At 42.2% G+C, this 23,064-nt stretch overlaps 2 protein-coding genes across 3 annotated transcripts; both read right to left on the bottom strand.

The window, feature by feature from the left end:
* Window positions 1–1,341: 1,341 nt before the first annotated feature.
* Window positions 1,342–19,218, bottom strand: ccnjl (cyclin J-like). Of its 2 annotated transcripts, none has more exons than XM_079671604.1 (6): window positions 18,893–19,218; window positions 17,628–17,735; window positions 13,526–13,736; window positions 5,810–6,109; window positions 5,538–5,697; window positions 1,342–4,673 (listed from the first exon to the last, which is right to left on the bottom strand). In XM_079671604.1, the coding sequence occupies exons 2-6, from the start codon at window positions 17,703–17,705 to the stop codon at window positions 4,148–4,150; spliced, it is 1,275 nt and encodes a 424-aa protein (XP_079527730.1). In that variant the 5' UTR covers window positions 17,706–17,735; window positions 18,893–19,218; the 3' UTR covers window positions 1,342–4,147. The 2 variants fall into 2 exon arrangements, with proteins under 2 accessions (XP_079527730.1, XP_079527729.1); XM_079671603.1 differs by having other exon boundaries at window positions 17,628–17,738; window positions 18,893–19,217.
* Window positions 19,219–19,517: 299 nt separating this feature from the next.
* c1qtnf2 (C1q and TNF related 2) lies at window positions 19,518–22,934 on the bottom strand. The gene is made up of 3 exons (XM_079672176.1): window positions 22,089–22,934; window positions 21,513–21,770; window positions 19,518–20,882 (listed from the first exon to the last, which is right to left on the bottom strand). Exons 1-3 carry the CDS (start codon window positions 22,114–22,116, stop codon window positions 20,242–20,244), a joined length of 927 nt encoding a protein of 308 aa, XP_079528302.1. The 5' UTR covers window positions 22,117–22,934; the 3' UTR covers window positions 19,518–20,241.
* Window positions 22,935–23,064: the final 130 nt, after the last annotated feature.

Here is a 23,064-nt window from a genome sequence, read left to right as displayed (position 1 = left end):
AGTATTAAGCAAATGTAATAAGACCCCCAAACATTGAGCTGCTCTCTCTGTCCCCACCTCCCCCTTTTCTTCCTGCAGGACACACTAAAGAGAAACGAGCAGCCTCTTCAGAAAAACACTTAATCTCAACATAAACACACACAAATTCTATAAAGTGTGAACCAAATACTGACTGCTGTTTATTCTGTTTGCCAAGTTAATTACGTTTCAGGCTTATTTTGAGGAGCATTTGGATTGCTATATTTTCTTCAAATGTTTCTACTTCACTTAATGATTATTAAAGATCTGTGAGCTGATATGATTAAGTATTTGTGTTCCAAATTTGTGGGGAAAAAACAATGAAAACGCCTCAGTTGCATGATGAATTAAAGATCCTGCTGTGTTTGAGAGAACAGAGCGGAGGCCTACAAATGTCCGCGGTCCTCTGTGCTGCGTCCAACACGAGGAGGGCGGTCAGTCTACAAGCATTGTGCTGGGGTATAATGTGTCGTGTGTGAGAGAGAGACACTGAATGGATTTTTTATATATCAAAATGTTGTTAAAACACAGAAAGCTCTGACTGAGCTGTGGAGGAGGACTTAAGAAGCAGCCGAGACTGAACTTCATTCTCTCATACTGAATTATTACTTTGTCTGCTCGTTAATATACTATTCCGCTCTTGGTAACAGGGAGAGATTATTTGCTTTCGGTTTGACCTCAAATAGAAATTGTGCAAATGTCAATGGTGGATAAAATATGTGCATGATTTAGCTGCAATAACTCGCATACAATATTCATGGGGAATGTGAAACGCTCCATTCAGAATGTAAACTAAAGCATGATTAAATATATTGAAGATTATAAAAAATACAAGTACTCATGAGCAGCATGAGTCACGCTATCATTTGTTTTAGTAGCTATTACAGTTGAAGTTAGTTTACCAACTTTAAACATTGATAAAACAGCCAGTTTAATATATATATTTAGGTTTGTTTGCCAGATTAAATATGCAAAGTAACAAAAAACCACAGCTGTAAAGTAAAAGTAGAAAAGTAAAACAAACAATATTATCTGAAACATTTAGCAAAGAAGAAGTGCAAAGCAGAAGTAGTGGAATGACCTAACGTTTTTAATAAGGTATAAAGCAGGGTAAATGTACTTAGTTACAGTTCACCACTGGCCGTACTGGTGTAGTGCTGTTTGGACGACAGATGTGTTGCATTGACAGCATGTGGTCACAGCTGGAGGGTTGTGTAAAGCCTGCAGGGTTTATCACTGGAGCTGCTGCATCGTCTTGCCCCTGAACCAATAGGAGCAGGACAGGGGAAACCGTCTATCGTCAGTGAAGAAACACACCCTTCAGACACTCAGTTCACTTTTGTGTTTATTTTTCCGTGGCACATCATGACAAAAGAAATCCTTCTATCATTCGGTGTCACATACACCAAAACTACATATTGGTACAAAATACAAAAATATAAATTGGAAGTTTGTAGTGTTTGTGTTTTCATTACTATCACATTAGACAAGTGTTGTTTGGTGTGAGAGACATCAGCACCTTTCACAGGAGGAACAACTGCATCTCTAACTAAAAGACAAAAGCATTCAGTAATATCTATCACTCAACGGAAGTGGCTGCAATATGCAACATATTCATTGTGTTCAGAGCCCACTGCCCTGTGAAGGAGATGAAGCTGCAGCAGCTCAAATCACACAATTATCAAAAATAAGTTACAAAAGATGAACCAGTGGTGTACACGAGACAGTGATGGCTGTGGTCAGTTTAAACAGAAAAACATCATATTGCACCTTTGACACCTCAGTGAGAAGTTGCTCATGAATAATGAGGAAAAGAGCAAGTTGTACTCTAAAAACAAAATGTTAGTTCACACCAGCGGCATTCATCGGGAGGATCACAAAAAGCTTTAACTAAAATACACTGAAAAAAGGAATGTAAAAAATATAACAAAACTGTACATAAAAAGTTAAAACAAAAAAGGCATAGTATCTTAGCTCATATCACCGGAAAGCAAATGAACAGGTTGTTTACTCAGGGGTGGGAAGACAAAGCTGTACATATGAGTTGTGATTATTGTAGTTTCAGAAGGTTTCATGTAGTGTTATCTGAGAAATGCTTCTCCGAGTATGGATTTAAGACTCACAGCTCAAGCACGGCAGCTGCTCAGGACAAGACAAGGCACGGCACGGTAAGATGGCCTCTGTCCACCACGACATTTTTCAGTCAACATCTGAGGGTCTTCAGTCGAGCTGAAGAGATCACGGGCTTCATTTGTCATTCGAAAGAGAGAAAAGCTATCGGGTTTGTCATTTTGTTTAGGCAAAAAATCTCTTCTGCATCCCCAGCTTCTCAAATGTGATGCTTTTCTTCATCCCAAGTGATCAGGAGCTGAACATTTATTTGACAGCAGGTCAAATAAAGCAGGCCATTTAATCGAAAAAAACATGAGCGCCGTGGGAACTTAACGCTGTTATTTTTTACAATTTCTTCAAAATGTTTTGTATGTTATCAAGAAAATAATCATTCGTTACATACCCAAATTAGTTGAACAACATCCCAAAGCGCGAGGCCCGCCGTCGTTTAAGGCATTACCATGGCAACCAGTGGGAAACCCATGTGATCAAAACTAGCAATCTGGATGTGTTTATACGTTAACAGGAAGTGGAAGATTGGGGATTGCAGCTTCAGAAGTCTTGGAGGCAATTACCGTGGACTGCCCACAGATGTGTGAAACCAGTGACCATGAGGTTGTTCCACCGCGATGCAAACAGACTGCTTCATGCATTCAGTTACCGACTACACAGCAGAGGACGGTCCAGTGATGAAGAAGGGGATTATTCCAGCCCCCACAGACACTGCACTAGCATCCACTTTAAAGCATAAGAGCACAGGATGATGGGAAGGCTGCTTGTTTCGGCCTTGAAACCTGAGCCTGAATAAACCGTTTCTATGAACAGGTACAAAGAAAGCTATAATTAATCAATGGTGTGTTTCTAAGATGGTAAAAGAAAAGCTACACTATATCAAACAAAAATGGAAATCGAGAGAAATAATGATCATAAATAAAAGCTATGGCATGTTTCAATGGCATCATATTCAAGTAATCTTGTTCAAGTCCCTGATAATTAGTGGTTCATGTAAACATCGGAGTCATTAACACAGACACAGAACCAACAGTTCACGAGAAGGCAGCAGCAATTCTTATTTACAATACACGAACAACGTCCACGGCTCCTTCTGGTCCAGTCACATCATTTTGTGTTATATTCTTTGAGCGGTGCAGAGACACCAACATTAAAACTTTAGTATGACAAAGCCTGGAGGTTCCAGAGAGACACAGTTTCACCTGGATGAGTGTCCACTCTGCCACAAGGCTGGACTTTGGAGGTGGGAGAGACACCAAGGACAGCAAGAGGAGTAAAGAGGAAACACTGCAGATGCTGCGGACTTTACCTGCTGTGCTCAAAGCAATGAATTCTTCGACTCCTCCGAGGGCTAATGCGGTGAGGAATACCCAGAGGGGCCCTTCATCTCTAACAGAGACTACAGGAGTCGGATCGATGTTCCCGGACACTGTTTTTCTTCTTGTCTGTCTCTCAAATGGTGGCTCAAGAAAAAAATTAAACACCTGCCTAATTCTCCCTGTCCAACATTTTACATTTTTGGGAATAGAAATTAAAAACAATAATTTCAAGCAGCAAGATATCCTTATCACAGATGCTTTGTGTTCCTCTAAAAATGGCTCAGCTATCACATGACTGAGAACAGGCACTGAACGAGGTGGGTGTTGGATCACACTGCTGCTTTCATCTCATTCACAGTGATGACAGTCTCATAATAACATTGATTTTTAAAACCAGGTCAGAGAATGGAAACGGCATCTTTGCAATGCCTCTGTATTTCACGATGGTGGAGCATTTGTCACGTCAGTGTGATGATTTCCACAGGGTCTGTCTTGCATTTGGACCTCTGCTTGCGTTTGAGGCGTCTCTGTGTTTGGGACGAGGGGGTTGGACAAGCTGAAGGTGTAGCGGAGCTGACGGAGAGAGAGAGGAGGTCTGCAAAAGGATATTTTGGGGTGGGGAACTGGCTCGGAAACATAGCAGTGCAGTCCCGCATGGATTTGTGTTCCCTCTCCGTCTCCTGGCGTCACCTGTCAAAGCAGCCGGCTGTGAAAGTGTGATGGGACCCCAGGTAGCCCCCGCTGTAGGCCATACTCAGACAGTGGCGTGGCTCTCCAGCTAGGGCCATCTGCACAGAAATGGGGCCCTGGAGCGGCAGTGCGCGGGCCCCTGGCTGAAGGCCTGAGGTCAAGCTTGGGTATGAGGGGAACCCCCCCCCAGGAGTCATGGAAGAAGCCCCAGTGAGGAGGCCCATCCTGTGGCTCTGAAGGAAGTCCTGAGACATGTTTACCATGGGCCCCAGAGCCTGGGAGTCAGCCAGCGCCTGCAGCTGGGACAGGGACGGGGAATGCTGGGTAAGGTGTGCGAAACCGTCCGGCTGAAAGAGCAGCTGTGGTGTGGAGGAGGCGGAGGAGGAGGTGGAGGAGGCTGGCCTCTGGATGGCAGACATTGGGGAGAGGTGAGAGGTCTGAGGCTGAGACTGCAGGGAGGAGGGCCGGTGAGGAGGAGTGGATTTGGTCTTGTTGGCCTCCTTCACGTCATTGTCATGAGCACTGTGCGAAGGAAAGGTAAGACATAAAAAAGAGATGAGAAATGACTCAACAAATATGGAAGAATTGACTCTTTTTGCTCTGCGCTCCAATAATAGTTGAGCAAACCTCAACCAGCTCTCTTCTTTCCTGTTGCCTATTTATAACGCCATGTCTTTAAGAAGGTAACCTTACTAAGTAAAGCCACATTCTTTTCAGAGCTTAAGTTAGCTAAGATAAAGCTAGCGAAACGCTGGCTAATAGTTAACGCTTCATCAACACTCTCACACACTTATTTCTGTGGTTCAAGGGACTTGACAAACAGGAATTTGGATGAATCAATCTAATTATAACTTAAACCATCCTTGCTTGCATTGCTGGTGTAGAGAGCAACGTGGGTAGAACATTTTCCAGAATAAAAAGCTACAAATCCATTTATGGGGTAGAGATTGGTCTCTACCAACCATTTTTAATGCTCCACAATTTAGTGTGAACATGTGCCAACAATTACACTAACCCAGATGCACACAAATAAATGCACACAGCTGCCAACCAAGAAAGTGTGCGATTTAATGACAGTTGTTCAATGACACTAAGGCTATCAGAAAGGTGGACAGGCTTAACCTGATGAACAAAAACATTATAAGCCTTGACTGTTTAAAAAACACAGGCATCCTGTAATCCAAAACCATGGCAACTAAAAATGAACAAGGATAGGGGCCCTGATGTCATCTACCTTGAGTTGCCCCCCACTACACTTCAAAAGACTGCCAGACTCGCTTTCTATGAGACCTTTTGCTTTCTTTTGGGTGTGTATGTATGTATGTATGTATGTATGTATGTATGTATGTATGTATGTGTGTGTGTGTGTGTGTGTGTGTGTCTTACAGCAGCATGAGCTCGATGCACTGGGTGAGGTGTTCCCAAGTGTAGCCTGTTAGTAGATGCAGAGCAGTCGTCCAGCTTGGAGAAATCTGAAGGCAAATGCGAGATGCTGCCACACATGCAGCAGCAACCTGGGATGGTCGGAAACTTAGAAAGGCGTGGTCTAAAAAGAAAAAAGACAATAGAAAATAAGGATCAGAAAATATTTCTACAAGCTAATTAATCAAACACCTCTGAAAGAAACAAGGCTTGATCCTTTGTCCTTTTACACCCACCTTGCAGTGAGACCTCCAGGAAGTAGTGAGTGTATTTGTCCATGAACGCCTTGGTCTTGGAGAGGGAGGAGAGCGGCCAGCCGTTGTACAGGTCGCCCTCCTGGACCGAGGCGTGGAGGTAGTAGTCAATAAAGTGGGCGGGTGTGGGCATGCACAGGTTCCAGCCAAAGGTCTCGAGCAGCAGAAGCTCCATTTTGATGAGATCCTTCTTGTTGAGCACCAGGTTCAGGCTGCACATAAAGCCCAGAGAGTTCAGCTGCTCCAGTTTGGGAACCCGGTCTTCCTTCTCCTCAAATTTACCTGCAGAGAAAGAAAGAGATGCAGTCAGGTCACTGGACACCGTTTAGTCCAATTTGTGTATAAGCATTGGTTTCAAAGTGACACGAAGATAGACTACACATGAAAGATGGACTGCAACAGAACAGAGGAGTAGTCTGCAACAATTTATAATCAATTCATAATTTTCAACGAATCATAAACTAATAATAGAACACATTCAGCTCCTCAAACGCAAGAACAGCTTTTTCTCTATTAGGACTTTAAAATGTTGTTTTAATTCAAAAAGAAAAATCCATATAGATGAACTGAAAATTAAGATATAAAATATTATATGTTTTGTATTAATATGTAATTGGTAAGATCCTCTTTTTGTAAATCATAGCCAAAGTAGTCACACTAACAAGGATGTGAAAAGGCAAAAGGGACAACTGCCCGGACTCTCGGTCATTATATCTTCATTAAAAAAGCCATGTTTTGACATGAGGTGATGATAGTTCTTTGTTCCTTTCAGTATTACATTATAAATATAATCATCATGTAGCTACAGGATGCTGTGCAACAAAACATAACAAGAGCCTGCTTAGCATTAGCAATTAAGCTGGCTATTGCTGAACATCTGGCTGTAGCGCTAAGCTATAATGCTCTCAGGAAACATCGCTCCCGGCTTGCAGAGTGTGGAGCACCAACTGTGGATTAAACAAGCCTAACGCTTTCTATGAAAAACAAACATTCAGCCAGATCCCCCATTTCTGTCCCTCTCCATGCCCTCAAAGACTTTGCAGCGTAGCATTACAGTGAACCCCACCCCAAGATATCCTCTTCTCCATGGCAACAGCCCTGAGGCCTAGGGGGTCCATGTGACCAATGGAGAGGGGTGACTCTGCCTTTAATCCAAGAGTCCCACAGGCCTCCTCTGCTCAAATTTAAGAATGAGGGCGAGGGGGTATCAGGTTACTCTGATACAGGCTTCCCTCTCAAGCATGTGCTTTAGCTACACTCGCTTTGAGAAGGACGACGTGGAGACTCATTGCAGCCAGTGATGGTTATTTGAGGCCGTAATTGTGCTAAATGTATACATTTGGTTTATGAAATGGTTCAAATCATGTAGAGAGCTAAACAACAATCATTAGCCAAAGGTATTCAAATGTGGTTTCAAATAAGAGACACTTTGTATGCAAAACACACAATCAGCTTAGACTAAAGCAAAGTGTCATTGTAGAACATTGAAATGGGTTTATTTATGGACCAACTCTAGTGAGGAAATCAAAAACATTTACAGCGTTTAACAACCTTTATTTTTTTTAAGACGTTGCGGAATATGTCGTTATTTTTTTTATTTGTGGTTTCTTTTGTTTTATTCTGGTAATTAAGGCGGGTATGGAGTATGAACACTAAGGCGGACACTTAGATTATTTTATAAGTTTAATAATAAAATACTTCAAAAAGAAGAGACATGATTGCATTAAATATCTGCTTTTTGTTGTTGTTGGGTATTCTTGAGTTGTTATCTTACTTTATCGTTGCTTCCTAGCTGTTGTTTCAGGATTTCTAGGAATGATATCCACTCGGTAGGACTCTGAAGTTATGCATCAGCTTTGTCAAAATATGCATCCAGTACAACAACCCTTCTGTTAGGGTAAATATTAGCCTCTAATCTGGATCCATGGCAACGAAACATTAAAAATAAGGGCTGTATTGGCTTTCCGAGCTGCAGTTAGAAGTGCGTCCTTCAATCAACAACTGTGTGCAGCGTCTTTCAAGGACCTCATTTACTTCTTCATGTCTGAGTGAGTGGGTCGTCTTCCTATACAGTGCGAGTTTTACCACTGATGTTGCGACCCACCATTAAGCAGGGGAGAGAGGGAGACAGGGAAAGGTTGAGAGAGCCTGAAGGGGGGGCAGCCTAACCGGCCAAAGGGGTAATTAGCAGAGAGGCAATAATGAGATCTCCCCACCAGAACAGGAAGCAGAATTAAACAGCGCTGATTACGGCCATCAGGGCTCCCTCCACAGCCCAGTCCACACTCGCCCCATTCTCTCACCCTCATATCCTCTGGAACTGTCTGCTGCTAGACTGCTATGTCCACACAGACGCTGCCATAAAACGCCATCAATGCTCCCCGATCTCCACACAACCCCAGCCGCTTTGATCTTAAGAGAGACACTGTGCAAGTCAATCTCCTCATTGTGCTCTGTGATTACTCCTCTGGTTTACTACAGAGGGTGACCCGGCACATGAGTGACACGCGATGCCCGAAAGCTTTGAAAAAAGAACACAAAGCCACTTCAGAGGGACCTACAGGAGTACAGTATGATGAGAGCCACAAAGCGGTTTGAACTACTGTTAAAAAGAAAACGGACTCATGTGTTTATCACAGCCTGTGTGACAAGACTGTGGTCTCATTCATTTCAATGAGTTGGCACAGCATGGGTGGGCTCCAGCAAAACAACACAGGGCACCAAAGTTGATTCTGGTTCGCCTTTATCTGCAGCACAACAGAAAGTTAGATAAAAGTCCTGAGAAAAAAGAGCATCAAACTGTTTATTTTGTTTGTAGGATTACGGCACATCAAACATTAACAAACCCTGATTCAGTGCTCACGGTTTAGTCATTAAACTGGACGTCCTGATTTGCATGTCATCTTCTCGTTGGTATTATGTAGCAACAACCCAAATGCAGCCCTTTGTTCTGGTAGTCAGTGTGGATGTGGCCCGAGAGACACGGTGCATTCCTCTGCTCTGAGTACAGCCTACCTGGAATGCAGGGGGCTAAATGATCATATCTTAAGTACGCGAGCAGGAAAGAGACACTGCTAACGGAGAAAAAAGCTGCCTTCCTTTTCATCAACACAATCTAACTTTGAATACTCTGTGACTAGAGGACACCTACCATCGCTCAGGGCACCCGCAGGTGATGTAGGTGAAGAGAAAGGTCAAGGGAACAGGGAGAAGTTAGGAGTCAGGGGTTAGGGAGAGGTAAGGGTCCCTCCCAGGTGTGCTGTTTGAGGAGGAGGAGGGGCAGAGGGGTTTTGAGTAATGGGGGCTGCTAGGAAACCTGAGAGCTGTATTCTCACACTGAGACAAAGAACTCTGTTTCTGTTGCGCTTCGTTCGTCCATTTTGGTTACCCTTTCAAAAAGTTAAACTCCTCTAAAAGAAAAATAGGGTCACGACAATAAATGTTAGGCTTTTACAGTTTTGATCATTTCCCTGCAACACAGAGCTGGAGGCTAGTAAATGTTGAACATTTCTTAATTGAAAAACTGACACAGCGAAACCGGAAGAAATGGGAATAAGTTACATCATAGAAGACACATAGTGGGGACATTGCAGCTGAGCTACACATTAATCCTATATTTTAAAAATAAATTAAAAAAACATGTGAATGTATGTTTCAACATTTTCTCCATGCTTCCTCTTGTTATAATTTATTGAAATGTTCCTCTCCAATTTCATCTTTTCTCCTCGACTTGAAAGTGAATTCAAGGAATTTCCTCTTCGGCTGAAACTCCTTTTAATTGCTGGTTCATTTTTCATTGGGTCAATGAAATTGGTCACAGCTCCGTCACAGAATTCCATGTGGCCACCCCTGGCCCCCGGGACCTCTCACAATGTAGGCCCGGGCCGACCCTTGACCCCTGTTGCTCATGCCTGGGTGACTTAGGAGAATCTTAACCCAGCCCACAGCAATGATGTGTGTGTGAGTATGTGTGGTGTGTTTTGGGGGTATCTATCGACTGGGGGTATGGGCAAAGAGAGCCTCAGGCATGACACAACTACGAAATATGACTTGTGATTGTGGATTATAATCACACAGAATCACTCAGATGAACACAATGGTGGACTGGTTTGTGATTACAATGAATAATATTAACTTTTTTAAGCCCATCTGTACATTTTTACATAATTCCTTTAATTATGAGATCCCCACATGACAAGAGTTCAATCAGAATTATTGTCAAACCTCTGAGAGGGGGTAAAGGGGAGGTGGGTTCCCCATTCATCTACAATTCAGGGCCCCCTGCTGGGTGGTTCAGTTCTAACATGTCCCATTTTGCAGGCCACCACCTCTCTCTCCCTTTCTACCCTGTTTAACATCAGCAGCCGAACTGCCTTTGAAGTACAGCTCCATTCGTTTCCCAACCCCCCAGGGATGTGGGGCTGCTTTTACTGGCCGCCCTGTCCCAGGACTGGTTCGCTCTGCCTGTCCCTGACAAGGTGAGAGAACCAAGAGAAAACAGAGCCAGCAGCCAAAGGTAAAAGGACACCAGAGCCCGCTCGGTTGAATGTGGCAGTAAAGCAGTAACCTTTTGTGGGACAATCTCTAGTGAATAACACGTCAATATGAATCTCAAGTAGATAAACAACAACATGATAGGTTCATCACAAGGTTGCCAAAGCGACATCTACTCATTTAGCAACGTTAGCTTACAGCAAATCTCTTCCATGCAAACAACAACCTCCACGCCTCAGCACCCCTCCCCCTCTCAGCGAATGGTCTGGCTGGCTGGCTGGCTGGCTGGCTGGCTGGCTGGCTGGCTGTCCTGCTTGCGTTGACGGGCTTTTGTTTGAGGCCTGACTCGGAGAGCATATGGCAGGTGCCCCTCAGCACACAGTTCCTCCCCGCCTCCGGGCTCTGAGGCCTGTCTGAGTGCACTGTGTAGTCCATATCATTGAGCTTCTTGTGCGTTCCACATGCAGGATGCTCTTTTTTCGTGTCCTTTAGAGACCCTTTACTGAATCAAGTCCGTTGAACAAAGTAGATTAAATCCAGTTTCAATATAACCTTGCGGGAGATATACACCAAGCATCCAATGATCATAACAAAGAGCCAAACAACAAACAAAATATATAAATAGACAGAGTTAAACCTTGGGACAATGTATACTAGCTGGCAACAGAGGCCCATCTGTGATGTCATTTACCATAACAAATAGCTGCAGTATGCAGAGCTCTGACTTCAGGGACCGAGATCTGTCAGGAAGACTGATGTGCGCACGGCAGGACTTCATGGAATGTAACACAATAGAAACTTAGGTTTGGATATGCGAGCCGATTTTTTTAAATAGAAATATGCAGAGTATACTCAAATGGTCTTCCCTGAAATCCACATTAATATGCCCCAGTATTCTGGTTGCGTGGAGTAACTGGATTCTCTGGAATTAAGTAAGGTCTCTAACTAGGATCCCAGCAGTTAATAAAACTGACCATAATCTCACTCCTGCTAATGAAGGAGAGCTCATCCATGAACAAACACATGCACACTCAAGCACCCTCAAAACATATAGACACAAAAGAGTAACAGGATTAAGCATTGACTGCTGAGAAGGACAAAAGAAGTAGAGATTAATTAACAGAAAACATTAGAATATTTCAAAGAAAGACAATGTAAGTGGCTGTCAACGGCAGGCAGTGGGACCTGGGGAGGCTGTTCAATAACTAGGCCAGATTCCAAAGCACCTCAGGACAGAAAAGAAAACCAAGACAACTTTGATTCAAACGCCCTTTCAAGCCTTCATCAATCACGGCTGAGACTCCCCAGAGTCGAGCAGGAGTCAGAGGCAGGAGAGCAGAGAGAAGAGAGTCTCACTAACCGAGAGCCACAATCAAAGGACTCAGTATAAAACCAGATTCATCTATTGAAGGATAGGAGAAGCACCTCTGTCCAGGTTGGCTTGATAATATTTATTTAACTTCAACAGCTATCTCTCAAAGCTATTTTTGGATTCTCATGAGATTGCTTTTAAATAAAACCTCTTTCAAGTGTCGTATTCAAATGTATTGCACCAAAGAAACTGCTCTGATTGCAAAGATGGCCAGTGTGCGACTTCACACACACAAAAGCGCATACACTGAGCGCCCCCCAAGTGAGCGGGCCCTTTTCCAGACTCCCACTTTGACGGCATCATTAGTCTAATTACCCATGATGCCAAGGGCTGCACTAATGTACAGAAAACCTCACAGTCTGTTAATCACAAGACAGACGCAGAGACACTAATAACTACCACACAACCTGAACCACGCATCAGCGGGGGAGAATGATTACCATACCTGCTTTACACGAAACACACACAAAGACACAGTTTTACATTTCACAGCAGAGAAGCATGTTGGCTTCTAGTTCACTTCTGCAGAAACACGGGCCGCTTGAGAATGAAAGAGACAGGCAAAGGTCTCACATCAACCGGTTAACAGTCTAAGGAAGGATTGTTTTAAAATCGGCACAGACGAGTGACATCAACAAGTATGACATTTGAATGATAATGCGGGTTTCTTAAAAAATACTTCCCTATCCTCCAGCTCAATACATTTAGTTAAAACTGAAGACTGCTAGCCTTTTCTTTAAGGTTCCAGCATCTTTTGAAACAGCTTACCGTAGTTTTAAACAAACATAACTCAAACAGGAAGAAACTGTTCATTTGTCTATGACATATGACATCAAGTCCCAGATGAATTCAAATGAGGCGTTCAGGTTTTTGGGGAAGCCAGAGTTTATGTGTGATAAGTCAAAATAAACTACAGAGACCGCGTTTATCCAGTAATATTGAGCTACACAGTCATCGTAGCTCTTGTACAAGCATAGGGCTGTATCACACAGAGGAATTAGCTACATAAGGCTTCGGCTATACCTGTCGGTTGCTGCCACAAATTCATACTTATCCTTAAGGTATGAAAAAAAAGGCTGAATACAAATTAAAGTTTCATTAGAGAATCAGCCTAAGGACAAAATGCATTTGTATGAGGATTGCGTATAGGTGGTTCTCTGCAACAAATCACATTTTACAATGACGAAAGGAAAAAATAAATCACACCTTTGATTAGAGGACATTTGACATTGGCAGGTGTGATACTAGTTATATCAAACCGACCAACTGGCAGCTGAAGTAACAGCAGCCGCCGCAGGCATGTTATTGCAGCCAGAATCAAAAACATACAAGAAGTTCTGCAGACACAAGCATCGTCCACCAGTTTGTCCTCAAACATTCATCCCACAGCAATGTTTGTTTTTAACCAACAGCTACAGTAAACTGGCGACGCAGGCTATCAGATCAGTTTGAAAAGTGTAGCTGGAAGGAAAAAAAGCTGCAGCGGTCTCTTGAGCGTATCTCAAATTAGCCTTGTTGCAGGAAGTGTTTCACCTTGTACCATCTGTGCATAAACCACAGTCACAGTATCTCTCTTAGCGCAGCAAACTTAAAATGGGGCTCTTCAGCATTTACAGGAACAGTCCAAATAGAATGCTCAAGATCACACACACAAAGCATGATCTTAGTTAAGTGACTTCTGAAGTAGACTTAGGTTTAGATTAGATCCATAACGTTTCCAGTGTCAACTCAAACACATGTCTGAGTTTTGATTTAGCATGTATTTAATAGCAACCAACAAACCATTCAAAATGGATTTTAAAGACAAGGTGGGAGTTTAAAAATGGACCTACTTGCAAGGAGCAGACAGGAGAGGGCGATGACATAGAGCTGCTTGACGGCCACATCGTAGTGGTCCATGAACAGGTCCAGCAGGTAGACGGCTAGGTGCCGCGCTGTGGGACATAGCTGGTAGCGGTTACTCAGGATGGCCAACAGGTCTGCAAAGTACCGCCGCATACCAATCTGTGGAGAGTGGGCTCTGTAGACCGGTAGCTTCAGCTCCTGTAGAAGAAAAAGAAGAGAGATGAAGGGGGATGCAAACTATGGGGGGTGAGAGGAGCAGGGTGGGCAGGAGGAAGCGGTGGAGAGTCATGGGGGTTGTAAAGGATATGCATAATAGTGACCATGCATGTTCCCTGCTGACTGGGTTTAACTGGTGTGTGTAAAATACTCGAAGAATAAAATTCCATTAACCGTCAGATATTCTTGATTATGCTTCGGCCTCATTTAAATTCCATTTAATTCACCATTGCTGAAGAGAAGAGGAGCTAATTTGGGTCAGTTCAGGGTCTGAGGGAGTGTGTGTGTGTGTCTGGTGTTTGTGTGTGAGGGAGGGGGGGGGGCATGGTTTCTCCAGTCGAGGTTGAAGAGTAGATAGGATTAGGTTTCACCCCTAGCATATCTCCTATTCATGTTCAATTAGTTGCATGTGTTTCAAAGTGGAAGGAAGACACTCGGGGGCATTATCATTGAATCAGCCTCGGGTATCTTCACTATCAGCAACAGAAAGCCGCAGAGCAAAAAGGCTCCAGTTTCAAAATCAGCCTCACAGTTAAAAAGAATAAACATTAAGTAGTGGATGTACAAACTCCGAGCATATACTTTCTTTGATTTAAGCTGCTTACATTAAAACATTTTTTTTTTTTTTCAATGTTCTGTGACCGTGTAAAAACAAGGGATTTGATTTAATAAGAGATTGAGAATTGCCAGAATAATCTGCTTAGGTTCAAATAGTCTTTCCACGAATAGAAATGCAGAAAACATCCACACGATATCAGGACTGTTATTTTGGAAAACCCCTGACTGAAGGCTGTCATAAAAGCCCACAACGCGGCTTTAATTCTTCATATTTCAAAAAGAAAAACACGTTACAGTCAATACTTAAAATAATGCAATTTGCTGTGAGGCCTAACATTTACCAACACTGTCAGGTTTGTGCAAAGTAAACTTATTTTGAACGTAACCGAAACAACAATGATCCTCAGACTGACAATTAAATTGAAATCTATAAATAAACAGTTCCCCCACCCAAATCCACTCCACCCCGGCATGTGCCACAAACACCCAGTCCTTCCCAAACTCTGCTCTCCTCCCACTGCTTCAGCCTCTGGTCCATCTGTCTGTCTGGGGGTACAAGGGCAGCAGGAGAATGGGGGGGTGGATGTGGGGTGGGGGTGGGGGGGGGGGGGCTGCTGGAGTCTGGAGGGGCTCCGGGGGGGTCTGTGTGGGGTGGAGAAGGTGCCTTTGTGGGGGACCCGCACCATAATTAAGGATTCCACAGCTGCCTCCGTCTGATTTGCATGTCTGATAATTTGCCACATGCTATACACCACAGCTATCTCCCACATCAGGGCATTAGCACAGCAGCAAGCGTCATTAAGGCTGGGGGAGGCTGTGGGGGAGCAGGCGCCATGCAGGAAACCTGAACACTCTGAAGGCCGTTTTACACACAGCTCTCTACCATTTATTACCAGTGCACATTTTACTGAGCTTTCAGCTAACCAACGTCTGAACACATCCAGTCTTACAACTTACTGAATACTATAAAGCATGCAAGCAATCTTGTCAATGTGGATATCTTAAAAACAGGACAATATTAGGGCTGTAGCTGGAAAATAGGCAATTTATTAAGAAAACCGGAAGCCTGCAAACTTTTTTTATAATCAAATAAACCCAAATGAAAAACATTAAGAGCCCAGGTTGACTTGAATTCATTAAGACAGAAAAATATATTGATAGTGAGACCTATACAAAACCAGGCTAACTGTTGTGTTCCAACAATAGATCAACATTCAAAACACATTCATTTTGTAGTCATGTATATGAGAGAAGTGCAGCAAATCTGCCCTTAAGAAGCAGAAATAAACATACCTACTGTTCATCAAAACACAGACACAATTAGACATGTTGTCTTCTACAGGTGATTTCGCAAAGCAATCCACTCTAATAGTTTAAGTCTCAAGCATTTCTCAATTCACCATGCAAGACGTTGCAGTATTTGCGAGGGTATTGCATTACACAGTATATACTGTGCTGAGCCTGTCGCTTGGGATTTCACTAAAATGCTGATATGGGGCAATCAAACCTAACATTAGACTGACACTCTCTCTCTCATTACAGAATGAGAAAAGAGTGGGTGTGTTGTTTAGTTTCCAGCTCTGTGTGCAGATTTTCAGTCTAATTGATGTCTCACTGAGTCAGGAGTGCCCAGCATGAGTAAACTGTGTGTATAAGAATGAATCATATATATGGCTCACAAACATCCTATCCACAATCTGATACAGCCCTACGCATAAATGCAATCTCTAGTACTTTCAGGCACCCGATATCTAAACCTGATCTGCAGTAATCTCCCTCAGCTTGAAGCTGGCAGCAGCGTGCCGGCTCAGAGATGCCAGTCGAGTGACAGATGTCTCCATTAAATGTGACACATGGGAGAAATATGATCACGCTTGAGGTTAATTAAGACATTTTCAATTAATGAGCCTTAACTCCTCCGTGTAATCTAATTTAGATCAGGTTTAAATAGAAAACATGACCACGTAATTATATTTCCTTCACACCTTTCAATATATTGTGCGGTTTATAAGTCAAGGATGATGCTGTGGAACAGGCCGGCTGGCTCATACATGTTGGGCTACAAAACTATTATTTTCATCATCGAAGAAAAGTGAATTAGACTGATAATCTACACACGGAGTTAGAAACTAGGTGTATTTTTTCAATCGATAATTTATTACCTAAGCTCTCTGAAAATTGTGAACATACAAGTACTCTCTTGATGTTGTTTTCATCAATTAGTTAAAAAAGGATTGTAGTAATTTTCATTACTGATAAATCTACAGATACAATTCTTAATTAATCAAAAAAATTGTTGAAAGAAATGTCAGCACTGTCTGACCAACAGTCAAAAACCTCATTTCAGAATATTGAATCTGTTAGGATAGAGAGAAACAGAAAGATATTCACATTTGAGTGAAGCAGTTCATGTTTACCCTTTGAAAAAAGAAATGTACTTGGAACAAATAATTTGATTTTAATACTGATGCCGATTCAGTTGCTAAACGTTTAGCTTTAGTTATTCGTCTGTTGTTTAAATGGAGATATTTTTTTTCATTGAATTTTAAAAAGTTCAAGGCCATCCAGGCTCTGATGTCCTGCAGACAATCAGACAGACGTTGCAGAGGGTTTGGGTCATTTATTTTCAGGGGCATGTAGATCTGCGAGTCATCTGCATACAAATGGAATGAGACCCCATCTTTTTTTAATGATAGCGCCCAGGGGGAGCATGTAAAGGGAAAATAACATCGGCCCAAGAATGGAGCCTTGGGGTACCCCGTACGGGAGAGGAGCAGAGGAGGAAGTAAATTCATCAAGGTTTACATTAAAACTTCTTTCAGACAGAAACGACTAAAAACCAGTCTAGAGCAGCACCACTGATTCCCACAGAATACTGCAGGCGAGAAATGAGAATACTGTGATCTACAGTGTCGAGGCAGCTGTAAGGTCTAAAAGTATAAGAACAGCACTGTTCCCAGAGTCAGTAGCTAAAAACAGGTCATTACAAACTTTTAAAAGAGCAGATTCAGTGCTGTGGAGGGGTTTAAACCCAGACTGGAATACCTCAAAATGCCATGCAACTGTTTCAGTACAACTTTTTCAAGAATTTTGGAAATAAAAGGAAGTTTAGAGATAGAGTCGAAAATGGTCAAAAACAGAGGTGTGCAAAACACTGTTATCTTCAGGTTTATGAAGATGAAAAAAGCTAGACAGAGTAAATGGGATTACTGGATCTAAAAGGTTAGCTTTGTTAATCACAATAAACACACGTTTGGGGCTCCTTCTGTCAACAAAACAAGTCAAAAAAGTAGTGCTCAATAATAATAGACTCACCTTGATGCGGAGCGATTGATGGATATCTGCAGCTAGTTGTCCTTTCCACCATTGCAACTCTCTCTCCATCTTTCCCATCCAGAGGACACTTCAAGAATCAAGTTTAACCTGCTGAGACAAACGTGTAAAAAATAAAGTTGTGTGCTGGGCTGAGAGTGTCAAGAATACAAATATATATGCTTTCTAACTGTATAGCCTATATACTAAGAAAACCATCAGACACATGAGAGGAAAGTTTAATCAAAGTTATTCTACAAATGTTTTCATTATAGGCAGTGGTTAAGTCACTAAGTACATTAAATACAATGTAATTTAATTGTTTAACTTTCTTCTTCTACTCCACTACAATTCAGAGGTAAATCGTTTACTTTGACTCCACAACATTGAATGTATATCTTTAGTTACTTTGCAAATTCGGATTAATAATGTAAAATGTAATCAACTCTTAAATAAGACTTTAGTTACACCTGGAGTAACATTCACAAGCTACCATACAAGTCATTAAAACTAGCTGCAGCTTTACCAGCTTTGATAAACACTTTAATGCATCAATAATTATAATACAAATATATAATAAATTATTCTGAAATGGATCAATCTGCATAATGACTGCTTGCTACTTTAAGTATATGTTGACGCTAATACTTTTGTACTTTTACTCGAGTAACATTTTGAATGCAGGACTTGTACTTGTAAGAGAGTATTCCTACACTCTGGTACAGACACTTTTACTAAAGTACAAGATCTCAGTACTTCTCCCACCTCTGACTATAGCATGCAAACAACTAGGTGATTGTGTTTGTGTCGACATCTAAAATAGGGCGATTAAATAAATAGTAATTGTTGAGAAATGCAGTCGTTTTCATGAGGTTTGTGAACACCTTGCTAAGCCGATAGCAGTGGTCTCTTTCCCCGCATAGGCCATTTTCTCTGCTCGGGAATTTAAAAGGCTCAGTTAAATGCCCGCTCGACCACGCTGTAGGTCAAAGGAATCAAAGCAGCCTTTCCATAATGCCATTTTTCACACGGTGGTACACTTCCAGCGAGAAATAAATACCACATCTCACACTATGGTTAACATTCAGACACTACGAGCACCACGAGTGAGGCTACACAAGTTAACTGCTCATAAACACTCGCATTGTTTAAAACACATCACACTGCGATGAAAATAAACATCTCGGCTCAAACACAGAGAATTTCTCCGAACACGACAGCAACCTAATGAACTTTACATCTCGGAGGTTATTCCATGTGCCACTTACCAGTACGACGGGAATGCCCCCCAGACCCCTTTGTCTCAGTCCGACATCCTGAACTCCTCTTCGGCTCAACTTTGAGAAACACCTCTCTTTTTCGGCGACAAGACAACGGTTGAATCCGCTGGCAAGTTCATAAAATAGCTGCCACCGATAAATTCCAGCAACAGGCGTCAGGTAGCGCCGTTTTCCCCCCACTGTTTACACTTTTCCGTGAGGTTTTGCTTCTCCGTTTTCTCTCCGGTAGCTCCGTGGTAACAAAGTAACGTCCTCGGCTGCACCAGCTGCTGCTGTTGCGGTGGGCTCATGCGTTCGACGTGAAGGGCCCTCCTCCTGCATGGGAGTTGTAGTCCTTTAGAGTTGAGTGTAAGTACTACAAACACCCACACATCAGAATCGAGTTTATTGCCAGGTACGTTTACACCATAGCGTTTACACATACAAGGGAATTTGCTTTGGTGTACCGCTTTGGAAGTGCAAACGTACAAAAAACATAAGAAAATAAATTGTAAGAAAGTGTCAAAAAGAAAACGACTATAACAAATATACAAACGTTTTAACATTAAAAAGAATAAAAACAAGTATTGACACCAAATATAAATATACAAAAGAAATCTTAGTACAATCAATATGACAATTTATGAAAAACTGCAATATTTATTTTTAAAAAGTAGGGCTGTGCAGCAGATGTTCCCAAAACAGTTTTAATGTACAATTCAACTATTATTTTTTGTTTACTATCTTTTTCAAATTCCTATAAATATTCAAAGTATTTGTATCAATATTACGCATTAATCAATTTAATATTTTCTCAGAATTATGACTTTTATCTCAGAAAAGAGATTAAAGTCAGAACTCAATTATTTTTTAACTTTTGGTCACATCCCAGGTTTTTGCATCATGAGGCCTCAATCCTCTTCCGTAAAACATCATAACATCATGTCTGCTCATTAAAACACATTTTACTGCATAAGTACTATAGAAAATCTGGTATGATTTCACTTCCAACTGTTTTTTGTCTTTTTGTATAAAAAGAAAAAAAAACATGTGGAAACCTTACAGCTCCTCTGTAAGACAGTACCAGAGGAATGGAAACAAATGTTATTGGAAAATGTAAAACGTTTTAATACCATCATGATGAATGATACTGCTGATAAAACCCATGGCTTCAAATTCCATACAATTTAAAGGGGTTCCCCAACTGTGGCTGACTTTTCCTCCCTTGTGTGCCCCCTGGTGTCCGAACCACCGAAATTCACTGAAGCCTGCCATTGCTTACCAATCTCTTCACATTCTCATTACATTTGAAATTAAGTAAAGGCAAGTATTACAAACTGAATAAAGATATCTCAGGATTAGCTGTCATCCTTAGCATTAGCTTTTCTATCAGCCTCATTCAGATACTCCTGGTCAGCATAGAGGAGAAAGCCAGTGAAGGTGCTGTCTGTCCAGAAAGGATCAAAGAAGAGTCCGTTCTGCTCTGCGTAGAAGATCTGCAGCCACACCTGGTCAGACTGCTGCAGCTGGAGGACAGTAGAACCAGACGCCACATCATGGTTCCCTGTGTTTGCATCAAATGTTCTGATCTTATACTGTCCATTGTGTAGCAGCCCAATGGCCAGGTGCTTGTTTGCCAGAGTGATATCATATGTGAAGTAATAGATCCCGGGGACAGCACAGACAAACTTCCCACTGCTGGCATTGTAGTGATTCCCTTCATTCAGCATAATCCGGTTGAAGCGGATGGGCAATCGCTCTTTGGGGTAGCTCTTTGTCACCGCCACAGAGAAAGCTGATCGAGCTGCACTGCCACAGTTACATCCTCCTGGAGCTCCCTGCTGGCCCACGTCACCCAGCTTTCCTTTAGGGCCCCGTTTTCCAGAACCCCCCGGTGTTCCTCGCAGCCCCTTCAGTCCTCGAGATCCAGCCTTGCCGATGACACCTTCACGCCCATTCACACCTGGCTTGCCTGGGTTCCCTGTCCTCCCTGGATCGCCTAACAAATGAGGACATTTTTGTATTTTTACAACTTACAACCATGACTTCATCATGTATCAACAAAACTCAGAAGTCTGACTTGATACTCACAGTTCATAATCTTCAGGCTCAGGTTCAGATTATTTAAAGGGCTAAATACAGATTATAGACTGGCACTTTGAGATATGCCAGTCCAGCTCCTGGGCACTGCCGAGGTGCCCTGAAGCAAGGCATCCAACCCCCACACTGTTCCCCGGCCGCTGCCTAGTAGCTACCTACTGCTCCTAACACTAGAATAGGTTAAATGCAAATTATTTGCTTTGTACATGTGTTTCAATTAACAGGATTTTATTCAAATATTCCTTTCCATTTCTCATAGAAAAAACTATTGATAACCCCAATCATAGGTAGGGCAGATTTTAATAAAAATGTGTGTAGCTGCTACAGCTGTTGTCCCTGAGACCCCAAACAAAAGTAATGTGTCTCTGTAGAATACTTTTTTATCTGACCCAATCATCAGAAAACCGTAAATCAACATTAAGGTTCAAGCCATTAAGATGTTGTGTTATGTGATCTTTGTAAAGGGTTGAGCGTCTCTACAACCCCAAACGATTCGCATTACGATAGAAGAGATTCAGACAGTAACTACCTCTATCTCCCTTTTGACCTTTCTCTCCACCCTTCCCGTCCGGGCCATCATTCCCTGGAAGCCCCTCAGGGCCCATGGCCCCGGGAGACCCAGGGGCTCCGGGGTGCCCGGCAGGCCCCTCTGGACCTGGCAGACTGCAGAGCAGCTGGGAGGAGTGGATGGTGATGTTGCGACCTCTCGGGGGCCAGGAATACGTTGATTTGGAGAAGACAACTGACGGCAAACACAACATCACACACATCTGGAGCATGATGTTAACTGTGGAGCCACAAGAAGATGAAGGAATGTAAATGTTTACATCAATAAATGTGTTCAAGTTTTATGAGAAAGTTGAAAAATATGATTCACTGTCTTTTATCATAAAACATCTGCCAAAAACAAGGGAATGGAAAGTGGTGAGTAAATGCATAGTATCAGCTATAATCTGAGTAAAACAATTATTATCATAATGTTTTAGTCACCGTCATGCTCTGACTCAGGTCTTACTGATGAATATGAGATCAATCAAATCTGCCTACAGCATGTTTTTCGCCAAGGGAGTGCATAAAACGCTTCTTAATCAGAGAAAGAACTCACCAGTTGAGAATGTATGACCCATAGGCATCTTTCAGCTCTACGTCCTTTTTCTGCACAAGGGCACAGACTTTCCTACAATGTTTTCCAATAACCGGATGAGATAGCATTCTTCAGGAAGAGCTGCAGAGAAAAGTGCAGCCCAGTGAATCTTTAACATCCGCCCTATTTAGCAAGTACAAGGCCAACACATACTTTCACAGTGACGTCATTAAACTCCAGTCAGTGTAGCAGGGGTGCACAGCTGAAGTGGTGACGCATCGCTTGTTCACAGTCAAACTCTGGAGAGAACGGATGTTATATAACAGACATGTTTAGAACAAAGCATTTAAGGTTTGTTATACTGTTTACAATTTTGATAAAGTTACAACTGTGTGCGTTTTAAATGTAACTCCCTAACAAGATGTTCAAGTGCAAAATCCAACAGAACAACAAGATGGTCTGCGGTATAGAAGTGTATAAAACGTAATGATGTGACCAGATGTGTTTACAGATGTGGTGCAGATCTAAAAGGTCAATACAATGTCCCAGCTGCTGGGCGGGGCAGTGCCTTGTTTAGAGATCTACCTTTAACTGGAGCCATGGGAACATAAATAACATGACAGCTGGTTTTTGGGAAACACAATTAAAGAATGATCTCATAAAAACACGTGGTCACCAAAAAAAAAAGAGTTCTCAGTAAAACCTGCACATGCTGTAATCTAGTAGTTGTTTTTAAAATGTAGTTGTCAACTAATAAAAGGAATACAATTAAATTGGGCAACAGAGGGGAACAAATCAATAGTAAAATGGACATACTCCACACATGAATCCACTGCTGTTTACAAGCTCTACTCTTTGCATGTCCAAAGAGAATGTGTTAGAATCTGTCGAAAACATTTTTATTGAATTACTATCCATCATTAAGAACCACTGAAGACATGAGCTACATTTCATATTGCAATGATGTTGACCAATATGCATAACAAATAAAACAACT

The sequence above is a fragment of the Notothenia rossii genome (assembly GCF_949606895.1).
Source record: "Notothenia rossii genome assembly, chromosome: 3".
Lineage (NCBI taxonomy): Eukaryota > Metazoa > Chordata > Actinopteri > Perciformes > Nototheniidae > Notothenia > Notothenia rossii.
The sequence above is the reverse complement of the archived record's forward strand: the minus strand, read 5'-3'. Positions and strand labels throughout refer to the sequence as shown.

Excerpts from the sequence above, each read along its gene's own strand:
- c1qtnf2 (XM_079672176.1), bottom strand. The coding sequence starts at position 22,116 with ATGCCTATGGGTCATACATTCTCAACTG. Across the intron at positions 21,771-22,088 it reads GGGTCATACATTCTCAACTG|TTAACATCATGCTCCAGATG; the intron begins GTGAGTTCTTTC and ends GTGGCTCCACAG. Across the intron at positions 20,883-21,512 it reads AGGTCAAAAGGGAGATAGAG|GCGATCCAGGGAGGACAGGG; the intron begins GTAGTTACTGTC and ends CTCATTTGTTAG.
- ccnjl (XM_079671604.1), bottom strand. The coding sequence starts at position 17,705 with ATGGGAAAGATGGAGAGAGAGTTGCAATGGTGGAAAGGACAACTAGCT. Across the intron at positions 13,737-17,627 it reads ATCAATCGCTCCGCATCAAG|GAGCTGAAGCTACCGGTCTA; the intron begins GTGAGTCTATTA and ends TTTCTTCTACAG. Across the intron at positions 5,698-5,809 it reads CCTGGAGGTCTCACTGCAAG|ACCACGCCTTTCTAAGTTTC; the intron begins GTGGGTGTAAAA and ends TTTTCTTTTTAG.